Genomic DNA, 17,781 nt, shown 5'->3' with positions numbered 1-17,781 from the left:
ATAAAAACGTTATTTAATACTTTGTGGATTATTAATTTAGTTGATAATCACTGGAAGTAAAATGGATGCTAATTTGAGAGATCAAGATCTTCGTATAAAACAGTTAATAAAAGAAAATCTACGTAAGTACTCTTTTTATACCTAGGTAGGTAAGGTATAATAAACACAAAAGGTACTTAGATCGCGTGTGTTCGAAGCATTTATTCTAATAAATTTAATTTAAAATTGTAGAAAGAAAAAAATGTCTGCCAAGCCGTAGCCGAAGCCGATCTCCAAATATATTTGGCGATAGTGAGACCCAGTGTCCAGATGATTTACCCAGCGTCGTCGCAACAAAGAAAAAAAACGAGGATAAAGTAAAAGAAAATTTACTGAAAGAAGAAACAAACTGTTCTAAATGCTTAATTTATGGAGAAGAGGATAAAAGAAATGAGTATTTCGGACTGTTAGTGGCTCAAGAATTTAAATATATACGGCCATGTGTGCGAACGAGGTGTTATGAAGAAATTTTAAAGTATCTACGGGAAGCAAAAGGCCAACATGTTGATCAACTGCAACATGAAAACACTGAAAATTAATTACTTTCATTTTATTATATATAGATTTTTAAAATTTCCTGAAATATTATTAGTTAACGTTTTATTTAATATTGTAGAATTGATCAATACAATTTATAAAAATAATTTATTGGTATTACTTACATATTTTCAAAAAAATACGTAAAAACCTATTTTTTTGGGTGATTATGGGAGTTTATGGGTGTTTATTGGGTTTTTACCAAAGCACCGGGTTTAAACCCGGTGCTTTGCCCATCTGTACTCTGCTTGCATGGTTGTTTCGGTTTGAAGAGTGGGATGTGGTAGTGAAATTACTAAGTAGGAATATATAACTCCTTAATCGTCAGAAATAACATTGCGTGAGGAATAGGATCGCGCGATATCAGAAGCTATTCTTATTTCTCTAGATATTTCAAATGTTCTTCTCTCCTTCTGTTCAACTGATCATATTGTCCATTTTCACTACTACGAGCCGTGGAAACAAATCTGACTCTTAACGTACTGTAATGGTTTATTCTATGAAAGTAGGGATTACTTCTTATTTTACTTAGGTTTTAGTTTTCTTCACACCAATTTTATTTTTCTACAATAATTTTATTTTTCCAAAATTTTTCCAAGATAAAATTTATACACAAAATTGCGAAATAAATATCCAGTCTGCCGGCGATGCATGAGGAGTACCATACAACGAATGTCATATCATACAGTGATGTTCAGGGTATTGTTAATACTTATAGGCGATGGTTACCACTATTTACGAGGTGAGCTTGATTGCCGTTCGTAGTTGTATAAAAAAAACTAAGTATCTACAGAATGTATGAACATCGGTGTGCAAGTGTAACTCACACTTGATCGGTTTATATATTATTACTGTACATCTGTTAGTTGACTTTTATAGCGATTGTAGTTTTTAAAATTATTGGCCGATTACACAAAACCATGCAGTAATCGACGTCATAATCGAGATGTTACACATTATGTTAATTAGGAAATAATAAACTAATTGCATACCGTTCTAGGTATGCGACTGGTTCATCGAACTGCATTGAATCGGTGGCCAGCATTGCATAAGTAGAACGCAAGCTGACATAACGAAGACTTCGTAATCACCTCCAGTGCGGCCTTGGCCCGGTTGGTGCCGCCCCGGCGCACGACGCTGACACGCTCCCTTGTAAACATTGCTTGGCCAAGCTATAGTGCTACCGTCATCCGTACGAATTAAACTAGTGTGCCTGTATACCAAGAAGAAACACGAAATACTAATCAATGGTATTTAAGTAATTAACAAATTGTGAATTCTCAAAACAATCCTAACTTTTATTAAACAACGTGCAGTGCACTGACTATGGTTTAAACAGTGATACCTTTCAATATAACTAGGTGATTCGAAGAATGTAAATCTGTCAAGGATGTTAAATTAATTCTGAGTGTTCTTTGTACCTATTTATTTAACTGTGCGGTATTAAGTGCTTTTTGTTAAGTTCTAGTGAAGTTCGTGAGTGAATTTTGATAATAGTTTAGACTCGAAGTTTATACAAAGTCTATTTCAGGTACTATATCTATCTATACAGTTTTAGTTTAAGAATATTATCGATAGCTTCATAGTCAATCAGTCGTATGTAACGCGCCAAAAATGTACCTATAGTATACCTAATTGTTGCATCTGACTATTTAAACTTACTAATATAATAAAATTGTAATCAGACGATGTCTGTATATGGGAGATATTTAAAAAAAAAATTATATGAAGTTTTAATAAGGGCAATAAAAACTAAAATAATATTTGTTACCAAATTTATCTCTATGTAGACCTGTAATCGCGTCGCTTTAAGTTCCATTCGTGAATTTAAAATATGTGTAAATAACGCGAAAGTGTAAAATTAACTGGCTATATGTACGTTTATTTCGGCATCACACAAAAATTACTGCACCAAATTGGAGGCGGTTTTTACAGTTGTGTTCCTAAAAGTCTATATTTTAAAAAAACTAGTATATGTTATGCCTTGATAGGTATACCATTAAAAATGGTCTTTACATTGATTTTCCTATTTTTGAAATCTTTTAAATGAAAGTAGCGGGTAAGAAGCTAGAAATTCATAATATAATGCAATTATGAGTACCTAAAATATAGGTGATTCCTACACCTTCACTTCATGAACACTAGAAACACAAAAGTACACTTACAACATTCCGATATGACAGTCAATTTTATTTAGGTATCCTAATAATATGAAATTTATTCTCATTAATATACACACTTCACTATAAAAATACTTTGTAAACTGGTTTTTATTAGGTCTTTTTATTAATGGATTCGCCTAAATTGTTATTTAGTTTATGTGCCAATGAAGTCAAAAATATGTTTTTTATTTCTTTATAAATAAAAATTCCATGTCCTGTTCTGTTCTCTTCGTTCATGTTAATCTCCGAAACCGCTGAACTGATTTTAATGAAATTTATACTAGCTGCCCCGGTTATCGTCGTTTTGCACAATATTTTTGCCACCAACCCGGTCCATTTTCAGAGTTCTGTACCAAAAAATTAAAAAAAGGAACCCTTATGGTGCCGTTCGTCTGTCACAACGCTATATCTCAGCAACTACTAATATTGAAGAGTTTTACATATTATTGACCTACAGATTCTGCAATAGAAATAAATGAACAAATATTTTTATTTTCTTTACTAGGGAATCCAAAAAGTGTACTTAAAAGGACTTTCAGAAAGTACTTAGTAGTCCAAATGGGGTGTCATATAAAAGGACTTCATTTGTATATTTTAAAACTAATTTTTAATTCATTGAAAGTTTAAGAAAAAAATATCATTCTCCCCGCCCCATTATCTCCGAAATTTGTGAAGTGTGTAAGTACTACAGGAAAAATAAAACGATGTTTATAATTACCACAATTTATGAGAATTGATAAAAAAACCTTCAAAAACAACCTTAATTTTGTGGTTTAGAAACCAGTTTGTAACCACAGTTACGGCCTAAATACGAAATTCCTAATTGAAATAAACATGATAATATTACGTCTTTATTTCATATAAAAATACAAGAATGAGGTTATTTTATATCATACAATTTTATTTAGATGTTTTTGTTATCAATAGATTTTAGCGTTATATTTAATGTCAAAGATGGGGTAGTTAAAATTTTAATAGTGATTTAGATAGATGCTCTTCATTTTTTCCAAAATTTACAGTACATTATTTGTAAAAAATATTTTTTAGTTCATTAAAAAAATAGCTAACACTATAAGGATCTAATTATAATTGAAAGAGGAATGAAGCGTTGTAGACAAAGCAGCTAGCTGACCCGGTGTGCATATTTTCCCCCCTGTTAGCTTTTTATCTATAAAATTAGCGCATATTTGAGATCATCATATGAACGGTGGGTATCAGCAATGAACGTTATTATTTCTTCTTCGAATCACGATTTGTCGCGTAGCGTACGGTCGCTAACTACAAGCAACGTCGTCAACAACAGGTGCATTGAATCTACGGACATGCTCTCTAGCTGGTGTTCTATCAGGATTGATGACAATAGCGTGGTTGTCACTTTATAGCTTGAGCATGTGTGATTTTAATAATTTCAACAATTCATTGTACTCATTTAACAAAGCGTTCAGCTCGGTGACTATGCGCCTGGCAAAAGGCGCAAATTGTTATTATATTATAAATATGCTATCCAGACAACTAAACAAATTACGAAGATGACAACTTATCCCGATAAAGTCCTTAATTTTTGTTTTATTAATTCGACAAACATTGTATAAACTATGCCATAGCCGTATGGTTTGGGCAGTAAACTATTTGTTGTAGAAATTACAGAACTGGTGTTCTCAGCCGGAACCTTTCCGACGACGTCAGATTAAAAGAATTGACAGAATGTTGGAAGTTAAAACGCTTATTTACGTAGCGAGGGAAGAAGAATCAAAAAAGATATTGTGGAGCAATGAAAGAATGTGAAAACGACTAGGACACCACTTGAGCTTAGCACAAAACTGGGAAATGTAATATAATGTTCTTACAGGGAAATGTAAATATCCTAGCATTATAATTTAAAAGTTTTTGCTCATGTACATTCTGTATATTATGGTAATTGCGACCTTTTAACTCGTTCGCCTTGTAGTTTCTCTTGGTATTTCGGTGTCTTTTTAAACTGACGGTGAATGTACTTACCACATAATCAAATATTTTGATATCATCACCATCATGATTTTTTATATAAAGAAGACAAAAACTTTTTTAGAGATTATATACGGAACCCTAGGCGAGTGTGTTCAACTTACGCTTAACCAGTTTTTTATGTCTTTGGTTTTTTACATTTATTTATTACATTGGTTTTACTACTTCTAAAACCCACACATCTAAAAAAGCGGGCAAAAAGATAGTATATATTAATATTACAAAGAAGATAGATTTCATTGTTTATTGTAATACATATACCTAACGGATTTTAAAAATTCTTTTACCTAAAGATAGCTAGATAATGTTATCTGCGAGTAACACAGACTATGTAGTTTTAAAAAATTTTATCTACCCGTGCAAAGCCATAGCCATATGCTAGTTATATATATTATAATACTTATTTTATTGCAACTGATATTTTTTTACTTTGGGACAAAACTGTAGTTAAAAACTAAACTGCAAAACTAAGTTTAAAAACGGTACTATTTTACTAGGTAAGTAATAGATGTTAACAGATCGTTCTACATTTGCTGTAATATTCACATATTCTTTTATTAGCTCTATCCCGCGGCTTCGTCGACGTCTGTCAGTATATAAATCATATTATATCTCAGGTTCTAAATTAGAACCTATCCATGTACCTATTTTTACTTAAATCCATTCAACAATTTTGCGTACATACAGTTTATGTTTAAAAGCGACGGCTACCGCTTTCCATCAGGTGGGCCATTAGCATGTTTGCCATTCAAAGTTGCATAAAAAAAACAGAAGTACATCCCGTCCTCACAAATTATTACATTTATAATAGTATTAGCATTAATAATTAACAATGCTATGATTGTAACAGTCGGACGGAAAAATTTTCACCATAGGTGTCATTAATAAATGCATAATTATAATAAACAATTAATAAATTACACACAGGGAGTACATTTTTTCACAATTTTTATTACTATGAATAGTTATAATTAGATGAATTAACTTTATATAAAATCAACATTCTATATGTAGCACTAAAATTTTGCTGAGCAAAGTTATGATATTATATACCTACTTATAGTATTTAATGAGGGTTGAGCGCTGTTATTTGAGATACAGGTTTTATAACTTAGTTCAGATACAGATGTTTAAGTTGATCCAAATGTACAAATAAATTCGTACCTACTTTTACTGTAATTTTCAGTGCTCAGATGGTCTACCATGAAATGAAATTCCGAAATTTCGGGCTCAATTTCGTGTTTTTGTTCGTATCAAAATCGACCCAGTAAATGGAGCTTAACATTTCGTTCATCACAAATTCTATTCTAATAGTCCAAAGGAACGATATTTTAACCTTTTTAATAATTTTAAACAGCATGTATTATGCAATTTTAACATCAAATTTCCGTTTCGTTCGTCCCCGAAACTTCGGAAAATACTTCATGGTAGGCCCTCAGTTTGTTACAATCGTGGTTATGCAATGAAGTTATTATTGTTAAAAAAATAGTAAATAATAAGTAATAAGGCTTTCATACTAGTATCATTTTAGTACAAAATTGATATATCAAAATTTTTATTCGTACCGTAAAACTTGTACTTGAATAAAAAACAATGTCCCTTTATTTCCACAGTGACGTACTTGTCAACGAACACCATTAAATATTTATTCATATGGATAAACAATCCTTGTGAATAGAAATTACCCAATCGCTAATTCACAATGAACATACTTAGAGAATGACCTTTTGTCGCAACTGTATGTGGATGTTGCGCGAATGAATACATTTTATAATTTTTACATAGACGTGTCTCCATAACTAAAAAATATCGGTTTTATTTTATTTGTTATATAAAATTAAAGTCCCTTCAATATCCCATTTGGATTAGTTAGTTTTTTAAATTTCGATTAATATGTTTTAATTAGGGAGTTAAAAAAGAAGCAAAACAGAGAACAGTATACTTTATCAGTTATTGCTTTAACTCGACAGTACTGGAAATGTGACATTTCAATTGTTACGCTGGTGAGGTACCAGTGAGGGATAATAAGTGAGAATGAAATCAGTCCAGTTGGCCCATTGTAATAAATTAACCACGATGATTTCTAAGGGAATTGCGTAGAGATCGACTTAACTGACAAAGGACACAAGTAAGGCACAAGACATGAAACTAGCAATGGGGTTGCTAATCCCAATTATTAATAATCCCTTCTTAAAAAAATGTGCTTAAGTATAACTAGCCATTGACACTGATAATTTATTTCCGTAAATGTCTTTATAGCATAAACTCTATTTATCATAAAGGTTCATGCAAATATAAACGAACTCGAAGGACACGGTGTTTTCAAGCTATCATTCAGAAAAAAATTGCGTTCTAATGAGCAAACAGGGGGGGTGGGAGAAAACAGCTTCAAGAATACGATAGCTGAAAAGAAATAACCGTGTGGTGGTATGTAAGCATTTTATCCTGACAATGCTATGAATAACTAAAACAGATTTTTCTAATCGAGTACATGTTGTATTGTATTCTATCTCTAACTGAAAGGGTTTATGGACAATTTCGTATTTCAATCGTGTAAGTGGATATAGAAATTCGGAATGTTAAATGTCAGCACATAATTTAAATAAAAATACAACTTCGATCGTGAAAAAATTTGGGATTTGGGACTAATACAGAAGTAAAACCTATCGATTGCAAAAAGAATTATCATAATCGGTAAAGATATCGTGTAATATAAAATAATGATATCTTCTCTTTTGCTTCGAAACTATTTTCATTGATGAATAAAACAGTTACATGGGGTTTCTTTGGAAATAAAATACTTATATATAGATACGTACATGTTGACATTTATCAGGTGCTCTTATTTCTTTTGCACTGTAAATTGTTTACAATAATTCTGACAATAGTAGATAATACTTATTAAAAATACGTTTTGATTTTTCTGACATTTTTCTAAAGTTTAAACACGAAATATTTTAGTTTTTGTTTATAATAGATAAACTCAAAAAAATACTTACTTGTTCCACGAGTATGTTACTCGGCTGGGCTAAGGCTCGGTTATGGGCTGTTTCTTTTGAAAAAAAAAAAACCGTGCGAAGTCGGGCCGGGTCGGTAGTCTATAATAAAAAGCTGTATCCCTCGATTTCATCTGCGTGAATCAATATACAGAGTATCCTATGTTCTAAGTTAGGATATAACCTATCCGTGTCCTAAAATTCGTTAAAATTCGTTCAATAGTACTTATTTTGCGTGAAAAAGTAAGAAACACCCATACAAACATCGTTACAAACATTTGTATTTATAGTTGTAGTAGTATATACTTAATATAATAATGTTTCTCAATTATTTCTCCAACATAATCTAATGTTATAAAAAGGAAAAAATTGTTGTTTGTAATGGATACATTAAAAAAATACTTAGGTAGATCTATTCTTTATTGGTACCTCCAAAAGATTACCAGTAGTGAACGTATTATAGATAGTAATAGATACAAACAACACTAATTAAAAACATAGCAGATTTTAAAAATTCTTTCACATTTAAAAAACTACATAATCGGTATGAACCCGGGGCGTGTCGCTAGCTAAAATAGGTAATTGCATCACGAAATAATAAGTTTGGGAATCCTTGTTCTGTGTTGCATCCTCGTTAGCGTATATGGATAGAGTTACATTCCTTTATTATTAATTAAAAACAGTCACATGGTATCTAGAGTGTTCTGAATTGTGCCCTCTGATTTTCCTTGCTTGATTTTTCATCAAAAATCAAGGTATTCGTATCTCACTTGAGGTGTGCTTGTATGACAATTATATTATTTATAAAACCAGAACAGTTCTCTTTACTTAACAATATTGTAAAAAGTTGGTTTGTTACCTCTTAGCAGCTCAACCAATCGTATTTATATAAATTTAAAAAAGTCAAACGTGCTACTTATAGCCTAGGGAGAGGGGGGGGGGGGCATTGAGGGGCCATACCCTACCTTAAAAAGCTCAATGCCCTACCTTAAAATGTAAGGCCCCAAGAAAATAAGACAGATTCACTTTTTACTTAATGGCTTCTGCCCTACCAAAAAATTCTTTGGCTCTACCTTAAACTTGGGTCTAGCTACGACCCTGGTGCTACGTAACAACTTTTGTAAAAATATGACATCTGAATATTTTTATATTATGGTACCCACCTAATTATTCAAAAGCAAGAGAAATATGAAGGTTCTAGGTAATATTAAAGACAAGTTAAATGAAACTCGCTTTGGACTCAGATTCCAAGTACCTAATTAGGAAATGAGCAATCAAGAAACTTGTCTTGAGAAAGTACAAACTTCCTAAAACGTAACATAGCGAATTTCATTATGCACCAACTAGATGTACCCACGACTTCTTCCGGGTGACAGGGTGATACTAGTACTTATCTATTACTTAGTTGATTGAAATAAATACATACATACCTACATGAAATTAATAGACAGTCTGTCTCTCACCTACTTATCTACTAGAGTATTTTTCGTAGCGACATACCTAGGTACGATACACCAATTAAGTAGGGTACCTATGAGAATACATCCTGATATGACAAGAAAAGATCAAAATTACTACTTTTCAATCTAATTTCATTAAATAAGGTTTAGTCATGAATTATTTAATACAGATTTACACATAAACTAAATAGGTACCTACAATATTCTTTATAGCTATAATCTGTTTTTCTATACTTGGTACAATTGAAACTAGTTATACATAAAAGAGCAACACACTAAGATTATCTATTAATTAACAATCTGAACATATCTTATCAATCGTTTAACATCAAATTTAATCATCCAGTAATACAACCAATAAAAAGTAGGTATAATAGGCAATAATTAATTACAATAATTATTTAAATTCTTTTTACTTTTTTTAGATTTTTTATTATATTTTATAAACTTTGATAAAAAGACTTGCCTGGATTGCTTTATTAGGCAATTATTATCATTGTTGTACACACAGATATTGTATAATGTACTCAGGTACTAATGTATAAAGCTAAGGTTCCAAATATAGCAAAACAGATTATATTAGCACACTTAGTAAAAACTATTAATTAATTTTTCTAAGAATTTAGATAACTACAAATTGTCAAGGGGGATGACAAGAATGGCGCTAAGCTGTCACAGCATCGCGTTAACCACGCTCGTGATCATTGCAACTATAGCTCCTCACTTCAGTGCACAACCAGTAAGTAGCTAAATATGACTACTTTAATACAATAGTAAACTTTACCGATTGCAATAAAAATGAGATTTAGCGAAAAAATCGCGTAATATGTACATAGAAATGGGTAAATTGCTCCTATAAAAAGCAGTTTAAAACCCGCTTTATACATGGATGACTTTTGAGGCAGGTACCAGTAGTATCAGTAGTAACTGAAGTGGTTGAAACTTCAGGAAACATTCTTAGTACATATTTTTCTGATAATGTTCGTTAAAAAAATTATGTTCATTAAAAGTCTCTGCCGGACTAACTAAAAAGTTTTGTCCCATAGAGAATTTCCCATACTGGGTATATTCATTATCCACGTAATGATTGGGTTTTGGTTTACGCGCCTCCCTTATAACTTAAATACTATTTAATAATGTTCTTTAAAATACTTTTAAATGACTTATCACTTTTCTTAACTATTTTTTTTCTTTCAGCCATCAGCTGACAAAGCAATAGATAAAGATCGAATATATAGACAAACTGCAGTAAAATCAGGTAAAAATGTTGCAACAGCACCAAAATGGGGATTTTTTGGTACAATATTCCACTTAATTTTAGAGGTAAGTTCACAACTTTTGCGATTATGGCACTAAGACACTAATTCAAGTCTTATAATTTTTTCTAAATTATTATTGCTGACTTTATTGTGTTTTATTATTTAACCTCTAGCCGATTAATTTAATGGGCCGGTAATGGTCTTTGAGTATTATTTTTCAGCCGTTTTCATCATCTTTGTACGCGTGAATTTTAAAAGTAGATATATAAGTAGATAACCACTTCTAGATATATAAATCTAACATCAGATTTTAAATTAAAACTTAACAACCGGCCTCATACAACTGTGAAAATTTCATTCCATTTGGTACAATTTTTATATTATATATATTATATTATTTTATATAAATTATTGAATTATCTAGGAACTTAGTATTTTTTTACCACAAAAGACAGAGAGCACTTCATGCAAAAAACCAGAGGCTTGGGTACCTCTGCCCCATTCATGTTTCTACCATGAAGCTACCATGTTTGCATGGCTGTTTCGGTTTGAAGGGTGGGATATAGCAGTAAATTTACATGGTACAGAGGAATAACACCTGGCATAACATATGGCAATACATGGGGTTAACATGGGCGAAACAATATACTCTATTATGTCCATGGTACTGCTCATGTCTATAGGCGATGGTTACCACTTTCCATCAGGTGGGCCGTGAGCTTGTTTGCCATTCTAAGTTGCTTAAAAAAAATAAATTCATTCAAACATCCAAGCCAATAATACAAGTAACACAATTTGGTTATGTTTATCCACTTTGATTATACACGCATCAAAAAAGTCTAAGCAACACATACTATTTCAAATTATTAATCAATTATTATATCATTTATTACCAAGTAGATAATACCTATGTAATCTTTTTTTTACTAGAGGACATACTGGCTGGTTGTAAAAAAAGAATATCATTTGTTTTTTTTTTACAAATTCAAAAGCGAATGCATTTGTTCGAATTTTATAGCGTTTTCCTTGCTTATTAAAATTTAGTATTCTGTATCAATTTTATGATTTAAACAATAATTTGAAGAAAAGTTTGATCAAATTTGAATTTTGAGATATTTTTTACGTCATGGAGCAACGTCATTTAAACGCAGATAAAATGCAAAGAGCTGTAAGAGTGTTGCAAGCGGGAAGAAGTCAATCTCAGGTATCTCGGTATTTTGGTGTCAACAGAAGCGTTATTTGCCGTCTTCATCAACGTTACACTAACATGGGAGATCCTGCTGAGCAGCACCTAGGTCGAGGAAGGTGTACAACCACACGGCAAGATCGATACATACAACTGACTGCAAGACGCCAGCCGATGTTAACCGCCCGAGAGATAAGTTTAAGGCTACAAAATTCAAGTGGTGTTGCTGTTAGCTGCCAAACTGTGCGAAATCGACTGCATGAGTATGGCCTACGAGCACGACGGTCAATCAGGTGCCCACCGATACGTCACGGGAATCGCGCTGGTCGAAATTAATGGTGTAGGGAAATGGACCCGAGAACAATGGGATAAAATTTTATTTTGCGATGAGTCTCGATTTGGGTTCAAGCCTGATACTAGAAGGGTAAGAGTGTACCATCGTCCTGGAAATACTGAAAGACTGAGGTGTGTTCAGGAAGTGCATCCATACAACGGCTCAACAGTTATGGTATGGGCGCGTATTATGAAGAATAGACGAACTAAGTTCGTTTTTGTAAATAGTAACATGAACGCTGTAAATTACGTTGAGGATGTTCTAAGGCCTTATGTCCGTCCATTTGCACAAACGCTTGGCTCCGATTTCACATTGATGCATGACATTGCGCGTTCGCATACAGCTTTGCACACACGGGAGTACTTGGTAAGAGAAAACATCCTGGTATTGCTTTGGCCTGCACAATCGCCAGAAGACGTATTTTTAAGGACTTGGATGGAGTGACAACAACCCAACAACTAATGGACTAAAATTTCATTGGGAGCAATTGCCGCAGGATAACATTAACAAGCTCATCGATTCTATGAATAATCGGTGCCAGCAAGTTCTCCATAATAGAGAAGACCACACTGTGTATTAATTTATGCAATTTTTGTACAACCATTTAATTTTAGTTAATTAGGCACCTTATTTTGTACTATGTACATATAGTACTTACTTAATTTGAAAAAGTTTTGAACAAATTTGGATTTTGAGACATTTTTCACGTCATGAAGCGACGTCATTTGAACGCAGATGAAATACAAAGAACTGTAGGTATGTTGCAAACGGGAAGAAGTCAATCTGAGGTATTTCTGTATTTTGATGTCAACAGAAGCGTTATTTGTCGTCTTCATCAGCGTTACACTAACACGGGAGAGTTTAGTTGAATAGGCACCATACTTTGTACTACGTACATACAGTACTTACTCGTAATTATTGTTAATTAAGATTATTAAAAAATAAACAAAAAAAAATAATTTTTGTTTAATATAAAAAAAGCATTACAATAATATAAATAAGAAAGTACTAAGGATTTAATACGAAAACACATTGTAAAATTCAAATTTGTATGTGTTGCTTAGACTTTTTTGATATGTGTATTCGGTTATATTTCTAAATTGAATTTATAGGAATGTTTATTTGTTTTTTTTTTTTAATTTTGTACCTTAATGTATGTCTTAAAAATACTTCATTAGATGATTTATTGTGGCCGAGAACTGCCAAAAATGTGAGCGAAAACTAGCAGTAAGTCCGAGAACTGAAAAAATAATAATTTTCGAGAAGTCATTTTTAGTGTTCCGTGCCAAAAAGGTACAAAGAAACTCTTACGGTGCGACTTTGTTCGTCCGTCAGTTCATCTTTTTTTTCTATTTTACAAAGAATTGTACTGTATATTTTTTATAATTAATTGGTATAATGAAAAACAGACCATCAATAACAAAAATTAATCCGAGTGCTGTCTTTTATTGGATTCTAATATGTCATGAAATATTTTTGTATTTCTAAGTACAGTCGGAACTACATATACCTAGTATAGTATATGAAAGATTCATCTAATTAATGTTTTATATTTTTGCAGCAAATCAACGATACGAAAAGTGCTTACAATCAAATATCTGATTTAGTTAATAATCAATTCTCTGATGACAATGTAAGTAAAATTCTACAATATTAATAAGAATAGTTTAAATAAGACAATCAGAAATATCAAGGAAAGTGTTTTAAAACTGAGGAGATACAATAAAATGCGTCCTTTTTTGCGTTCAACGCGCAGACTTATATCTTTTTACAGTTGAAATGGACAAAACTTTGCTCCAAACCAAAATTTGATAGAGTGAAGTTTCTATTTCAAACACAAGTCTAGTATCTTACTTGTTTAGAAAATATTAAATGTAGGTAAATGGAATTTTTACACATAAACAATTTTTAATGTTTCTGCCTGATATTTAAAAAATTCTCTGCTAGCGAACTAAAGAGTCATAAGTATAATACTAAATAAACTTATTATATTATGATTTTGAATTTTTCAGCCGTATTTGAAAGATTCCAAAGTGTAAAATTTTTATTTGTACATTTTGTTAAATATTGATACCTAGAACACACCGCATATATAGAAACAGCTATAAGTAAATGTTTTTATTACCAATAAATTTTTATTTTCATTTATCCTTTTCCTGAAATCGGGATTTGATCCTAAATCCCGATTACCCGCAAATATTCAATCTTCAATCATAGGTTTATATAACGTAATTTTCAATTATTTTAGAAAATTAACAGATAATTGCGACATTGCCACACTTTGGTAAGCTAAATTATGAAAACTCTCAAATGAAATTAGTCATTTAGTTTTGTAATTACCTACTATAATTAAGATACCTCAATGATAATAGGTGTAGGTAGCCTTATGGCTATTTATACCTTTCCATTGCACCCTATAATAATATTTACCTATTTTACAAGTTTTTTTGTTTTTGTAGGCTATAACTATGCCCCCCGAAACAGTTAATGGAACCACACAAACCCCGAAAATATCCAGATCAGAATTTCTAAAAATTCTTGAACGTAATCTTAAAGGCTTGGTTCGTCTCAGAAATTTAGAATGGCGAGAGGCAAAAAAAGTAAGTTAATTTACAATTATTTGTTTGCAAAAATTCATATTGAATAATAAACCCGAAAATGTTAAAAAATATTATACGGCTGTATAACCCTATCAAATTCAAATACAACCTGCTTGCATACTTTCTATATAAACTGTGTCGAATATATAATCTAGTAATGTAAAATTTGTCATTGACAAATAATTGACATATTAAATATTTCCTCAATTCAATTAATGTATTTGACAGTAAGAAATGTTAAATTACTAGATTAAATATTCGACACAGTTTATGTAGAAAATGTGGTATGTCATTCGTCCTCTTTTTACTAATTATAATAATAATAAATCTTTATTTCACTCTTTGTTACAATACGAGGTCTGTCCGGAAAGTTCGTATAAAAGTGTTCTGGAATGCGAGAAAGAGGAGTGGGGAGGCCAGGTAAGCGCAGGACCCCTTCCTTATGTCCCTAACAATGCTTCAGTTCTGGTCTGACCGCCGTGCGGTGCGAACTGGCTTGTCACGCCATCTGTGAAGTTACCTCTTAACGAAACCCCGTCGGCATGGAGCCCGCTTCCGTTGAAGAGCAGCGCGTCGTAATCAAGTTTCTCTCGAAACTCGGCAAGAATGGCCGTGAAAGCAAAGAGTGGAAGACATCCGGGGAACCACGAACAAAAAAATCAAGAAAATCCCGCTCAAATGTCAAGACAATGTTGATTGTTTTTTTCGATGTTCGGGGGATTGTCCATCAAGAATTCGTCCCTCCAGGCCAGACAGTTGATGGAAAATTCTACGTCGATGTGCTCAGACGCCTCAAAGCTCGTGTGGCACGAGTTCGTCCAGAATTGGCGCGAGAGGGGCGTTGGATTCTTCACCACGACAATGCCCCTGCCCACACCTCTCTTGTTGTCCGTGAGTTTTTGAGTAAAAATTCCATTACGGTGACCGAACACCCCCCCTATTCGCCGGATTTGGCCCCGTGTGACTTCTTCTTGTTCCCAAAAACCAAATTGGTACTTCGGGGGTGGCATTTGGGGGACATAAATGAGATAAAAAAAGCTACGACGGGGCAGCTGAGAAACCTACAACCAGAGGACTTTCAAGGAGCCTTCTCACAGTGGAAACGGCGTTGGCACAAGTGCATTATGTCACAGGGGGAGTACTTTGAAGGGGATAAAATTGATTTACCTGAATAATTGTAAAATAAAATTTTTAAAAAACTTTTATACGTACTTTCCGGACAAACCTCGTATAGTTTGAAGTCCTTAACTCCCGAGGTGGATATGAAAAAACTTGTGTTTCAGGAGATTATTTTTTAGATAGAAATTATATTTGCATAAGAAGAAAAAGGGGGCAACAATATGATTTACAGTTTTATTTTATCATTCCTTGTATGTAATTCCTTGTTATCCTTATATTATTGTGTTGTCCTTAGCGCTTATATAAAAAAGAACAAGACAACGCGTCACTATCTCTTCTATCATATCGACTCGCTAGTTAAGATTCTATCAATAAATTCGTTTGTTCTTTATCTAGGGGGAGGGGGGGGGGTCATTCACCTCTGCATATGAATATACACAGTATATAACATAGGTACATTTACGTACTGACAGACTGGCATTACAATCACAAAAACGAGACAATAAAATGTTACATTAGTGTGCGTATAATGAAAACATATACATCTGACAGTTCCGAATTATATGTATAGAATATGTAGAAAGAGAATTCTATAGAAATCTTAGACCGTATGCATTATAAAACAATAATAGAATGACCTCTTTGAGCAAACGAACAAATAAAATTATACACACACATACAAATTATTCGCGATTATTTGAACAAGTAATTTAATGATTTTGATAAATAAGACGAGTCCTCTAAAAATAAAAAGTACCTAAAATAAGACGAAAATATTTTCAATGTTGCTCACACTTTCGTGTTTTGCTTATAATAGTGTTTCGTTTTAATATTATCACTGCGTGTCATATTTGTTAGGACCGTTAAATCTATGATGAAATGAAAGTTACAAAATTAGCAAAATTGAATTTGTTATGTTAACTTTAATTTCAATTCGTAGACCTCTCCTACCATATCCGCTTCAAGCTTCTATTGTTTAAATAAATGACCTATTTATCTCGTTCAAATATGTTATATTTTCTTTCTCTTTTACCACAGAATAGACATCCTGTGATTTTACCGATTGGATGTCCGTGTTGAGAGTGATCTGTATATTGCAAGCAATGGGGATAAAAACACACAATCTCTCTCCGTCCCTAATATTTTACCTTCGTATTACCTATATGCCTTTATAAAAAAATAATTGACTTAATATAAATTACTTACTAAGAAGTAAATTAAAAGCGTAATTTTGTTTTTCAGGATTCCATGACAAATTTACGGGAATATAAAGATGAGATATTTAGAGGAAGAAAAAACGTCGGTGAAAGAAAAAAAGGACAATCAAATAGTAAAGCCTAATACTAAAATGAAAATTTCGTTTTTACATGCGAAGACTTATTTTTTTATTAGGTGAACATTAAAGTGTTGGATATATTTAATCATATTTGAATGAACTTAAAAAATTGTACTTTGTATTTTTTAAAATCCAGTCAAAAGAAGTAAAGTATACTTAGAACTCCAAGTGTAATCCTTAATAAAACCTAAACCATATCTACCTATTTACTAAAAAAAAAGCAATTAATAAACAAAAGAAAAAAATCACGTCGATAAAAGGATAAAGGATTTTAATCACCTCTCACTAAATCTCATCATCGAGAAAGGATCATACTTCAGGTTAAGATTTGTAAAAATAATTCTTATTATTAAAAATATTAATATTAATCTTATTATTAATAATTATAATTAAAAATAATATTATAAATAATTCTTCAACTTAATTTTTTTCTTTATTTTACCTTACATTATCGTAAGGTATTATTGTATTACCTATGTGAAAACGAAGTCATTAACCGTGCACATTCAATGGATTTTCTGTCGATTTACGTCACAATTGATCGAAGAAAAACATTTAAAATTTTGGGGAGAAATAAAAATTTGCATCTGGAAATGCTTCTCAAATATAAATCAAACCATGCCAAACTCATTTTAAATGATCAAATTGTAGCATACTTGATTAATTAAAAAAATATTAGTCACATTTGGTCGGTTTAATCAAATGTGGTTTTTTTAATAATGATAATGGAGTGGATAATTGGTGAGAAT

General features: G+C 32.0%; 2 protein-coding genes across 2 annotated transcripts in view; both read left to right on the top strand.

The window, feature by feature from the left end:
- LOC113518447 (exostosin-1) overlaps positions 1–9,869 on the top strand; it is a 32,779-nt gene extending 22,910 nt beyond the window's left edge. Inside the window, exon 9 of the mRNA XM_052901624.1 lies at positions 9,818–9,869. Coding sequence (XP_052757584.1) covers positions 9,818–9,824 — 7 coding nt within the window. The 3' untranslated portion in view covers positions 9,825–9,869. The remainder of the gene's footprint in view (positions 1–9,817) is intronic.
- On the top strand, positions 1,703–17,415 carry LOC113518452 (uncharacterized). Its single transcript, XM_052901641.1, has 6 exons — positions 1,703–2,107; positions 9,844–9,937; positions 10,396–10,521; positions 13,539–13,610; positions 14,437–14,577; positions 16,939–17,415. Exons 2-6 carry the CDS (start codon positions 9,848–9,850, stop codon positions 17,035–17,037), a joined length of 528 nt encoding a protein of 175 aa, XP_052757601.1. The 5' UTR covers positions 1,703–2,107; positions 9,844–9,847; the 3' UTR covers positions 17,038–17,415.
- The last annotated feature ends 366 nt before the right edge of the window (positions 17,416–17,781 follow it).

Source organism: Galleria mellonella, unplaced genomic scaffold (genome assembly GCF_026898425.1).
Source record: "Galleria mellonella isolate WM207_F2 unplaced genomic scaffold, CSIRO_AGI_GalMel_v1 utg132, whole genome shotgun sequence".
Taxonomy (NCBI): Eukaryota; Metazoa; Arthropoda; class Insecta; order Lepidoptera; family Pyralidae; genus Galleria; species Galleria mellonella.
Note: the sequence above shows the minus strand (reverse complement) of the source record. Positions and strands in the feature narration are given on the sequence as shown.

Excerpts from the sequence above, each read along its gene's own strand:
- LOC113518452 (XM_052901641.1), top strand. The coding sequence starts at position 9,848 with ATGACAAGAATGGCGCTAAGCTGTCACAGCATCGCGTTAACCACGCTC. Across the intron at positions 10,522-13,538 it reads TATTCCACTTAATTTTAGAG|CAAATCAACGATACGAAAAG; the intron begins GTAAGTTCACAA and ends ATATTTTTGCAG. Across the intron at positions 14,578-16,938 it reads AATGGCGAGAGGCAAAAAAA|GATTCCATGACAAATTTACG; the intron begins GTAAGTTAATTT and ends TTTGTTTTTCAG.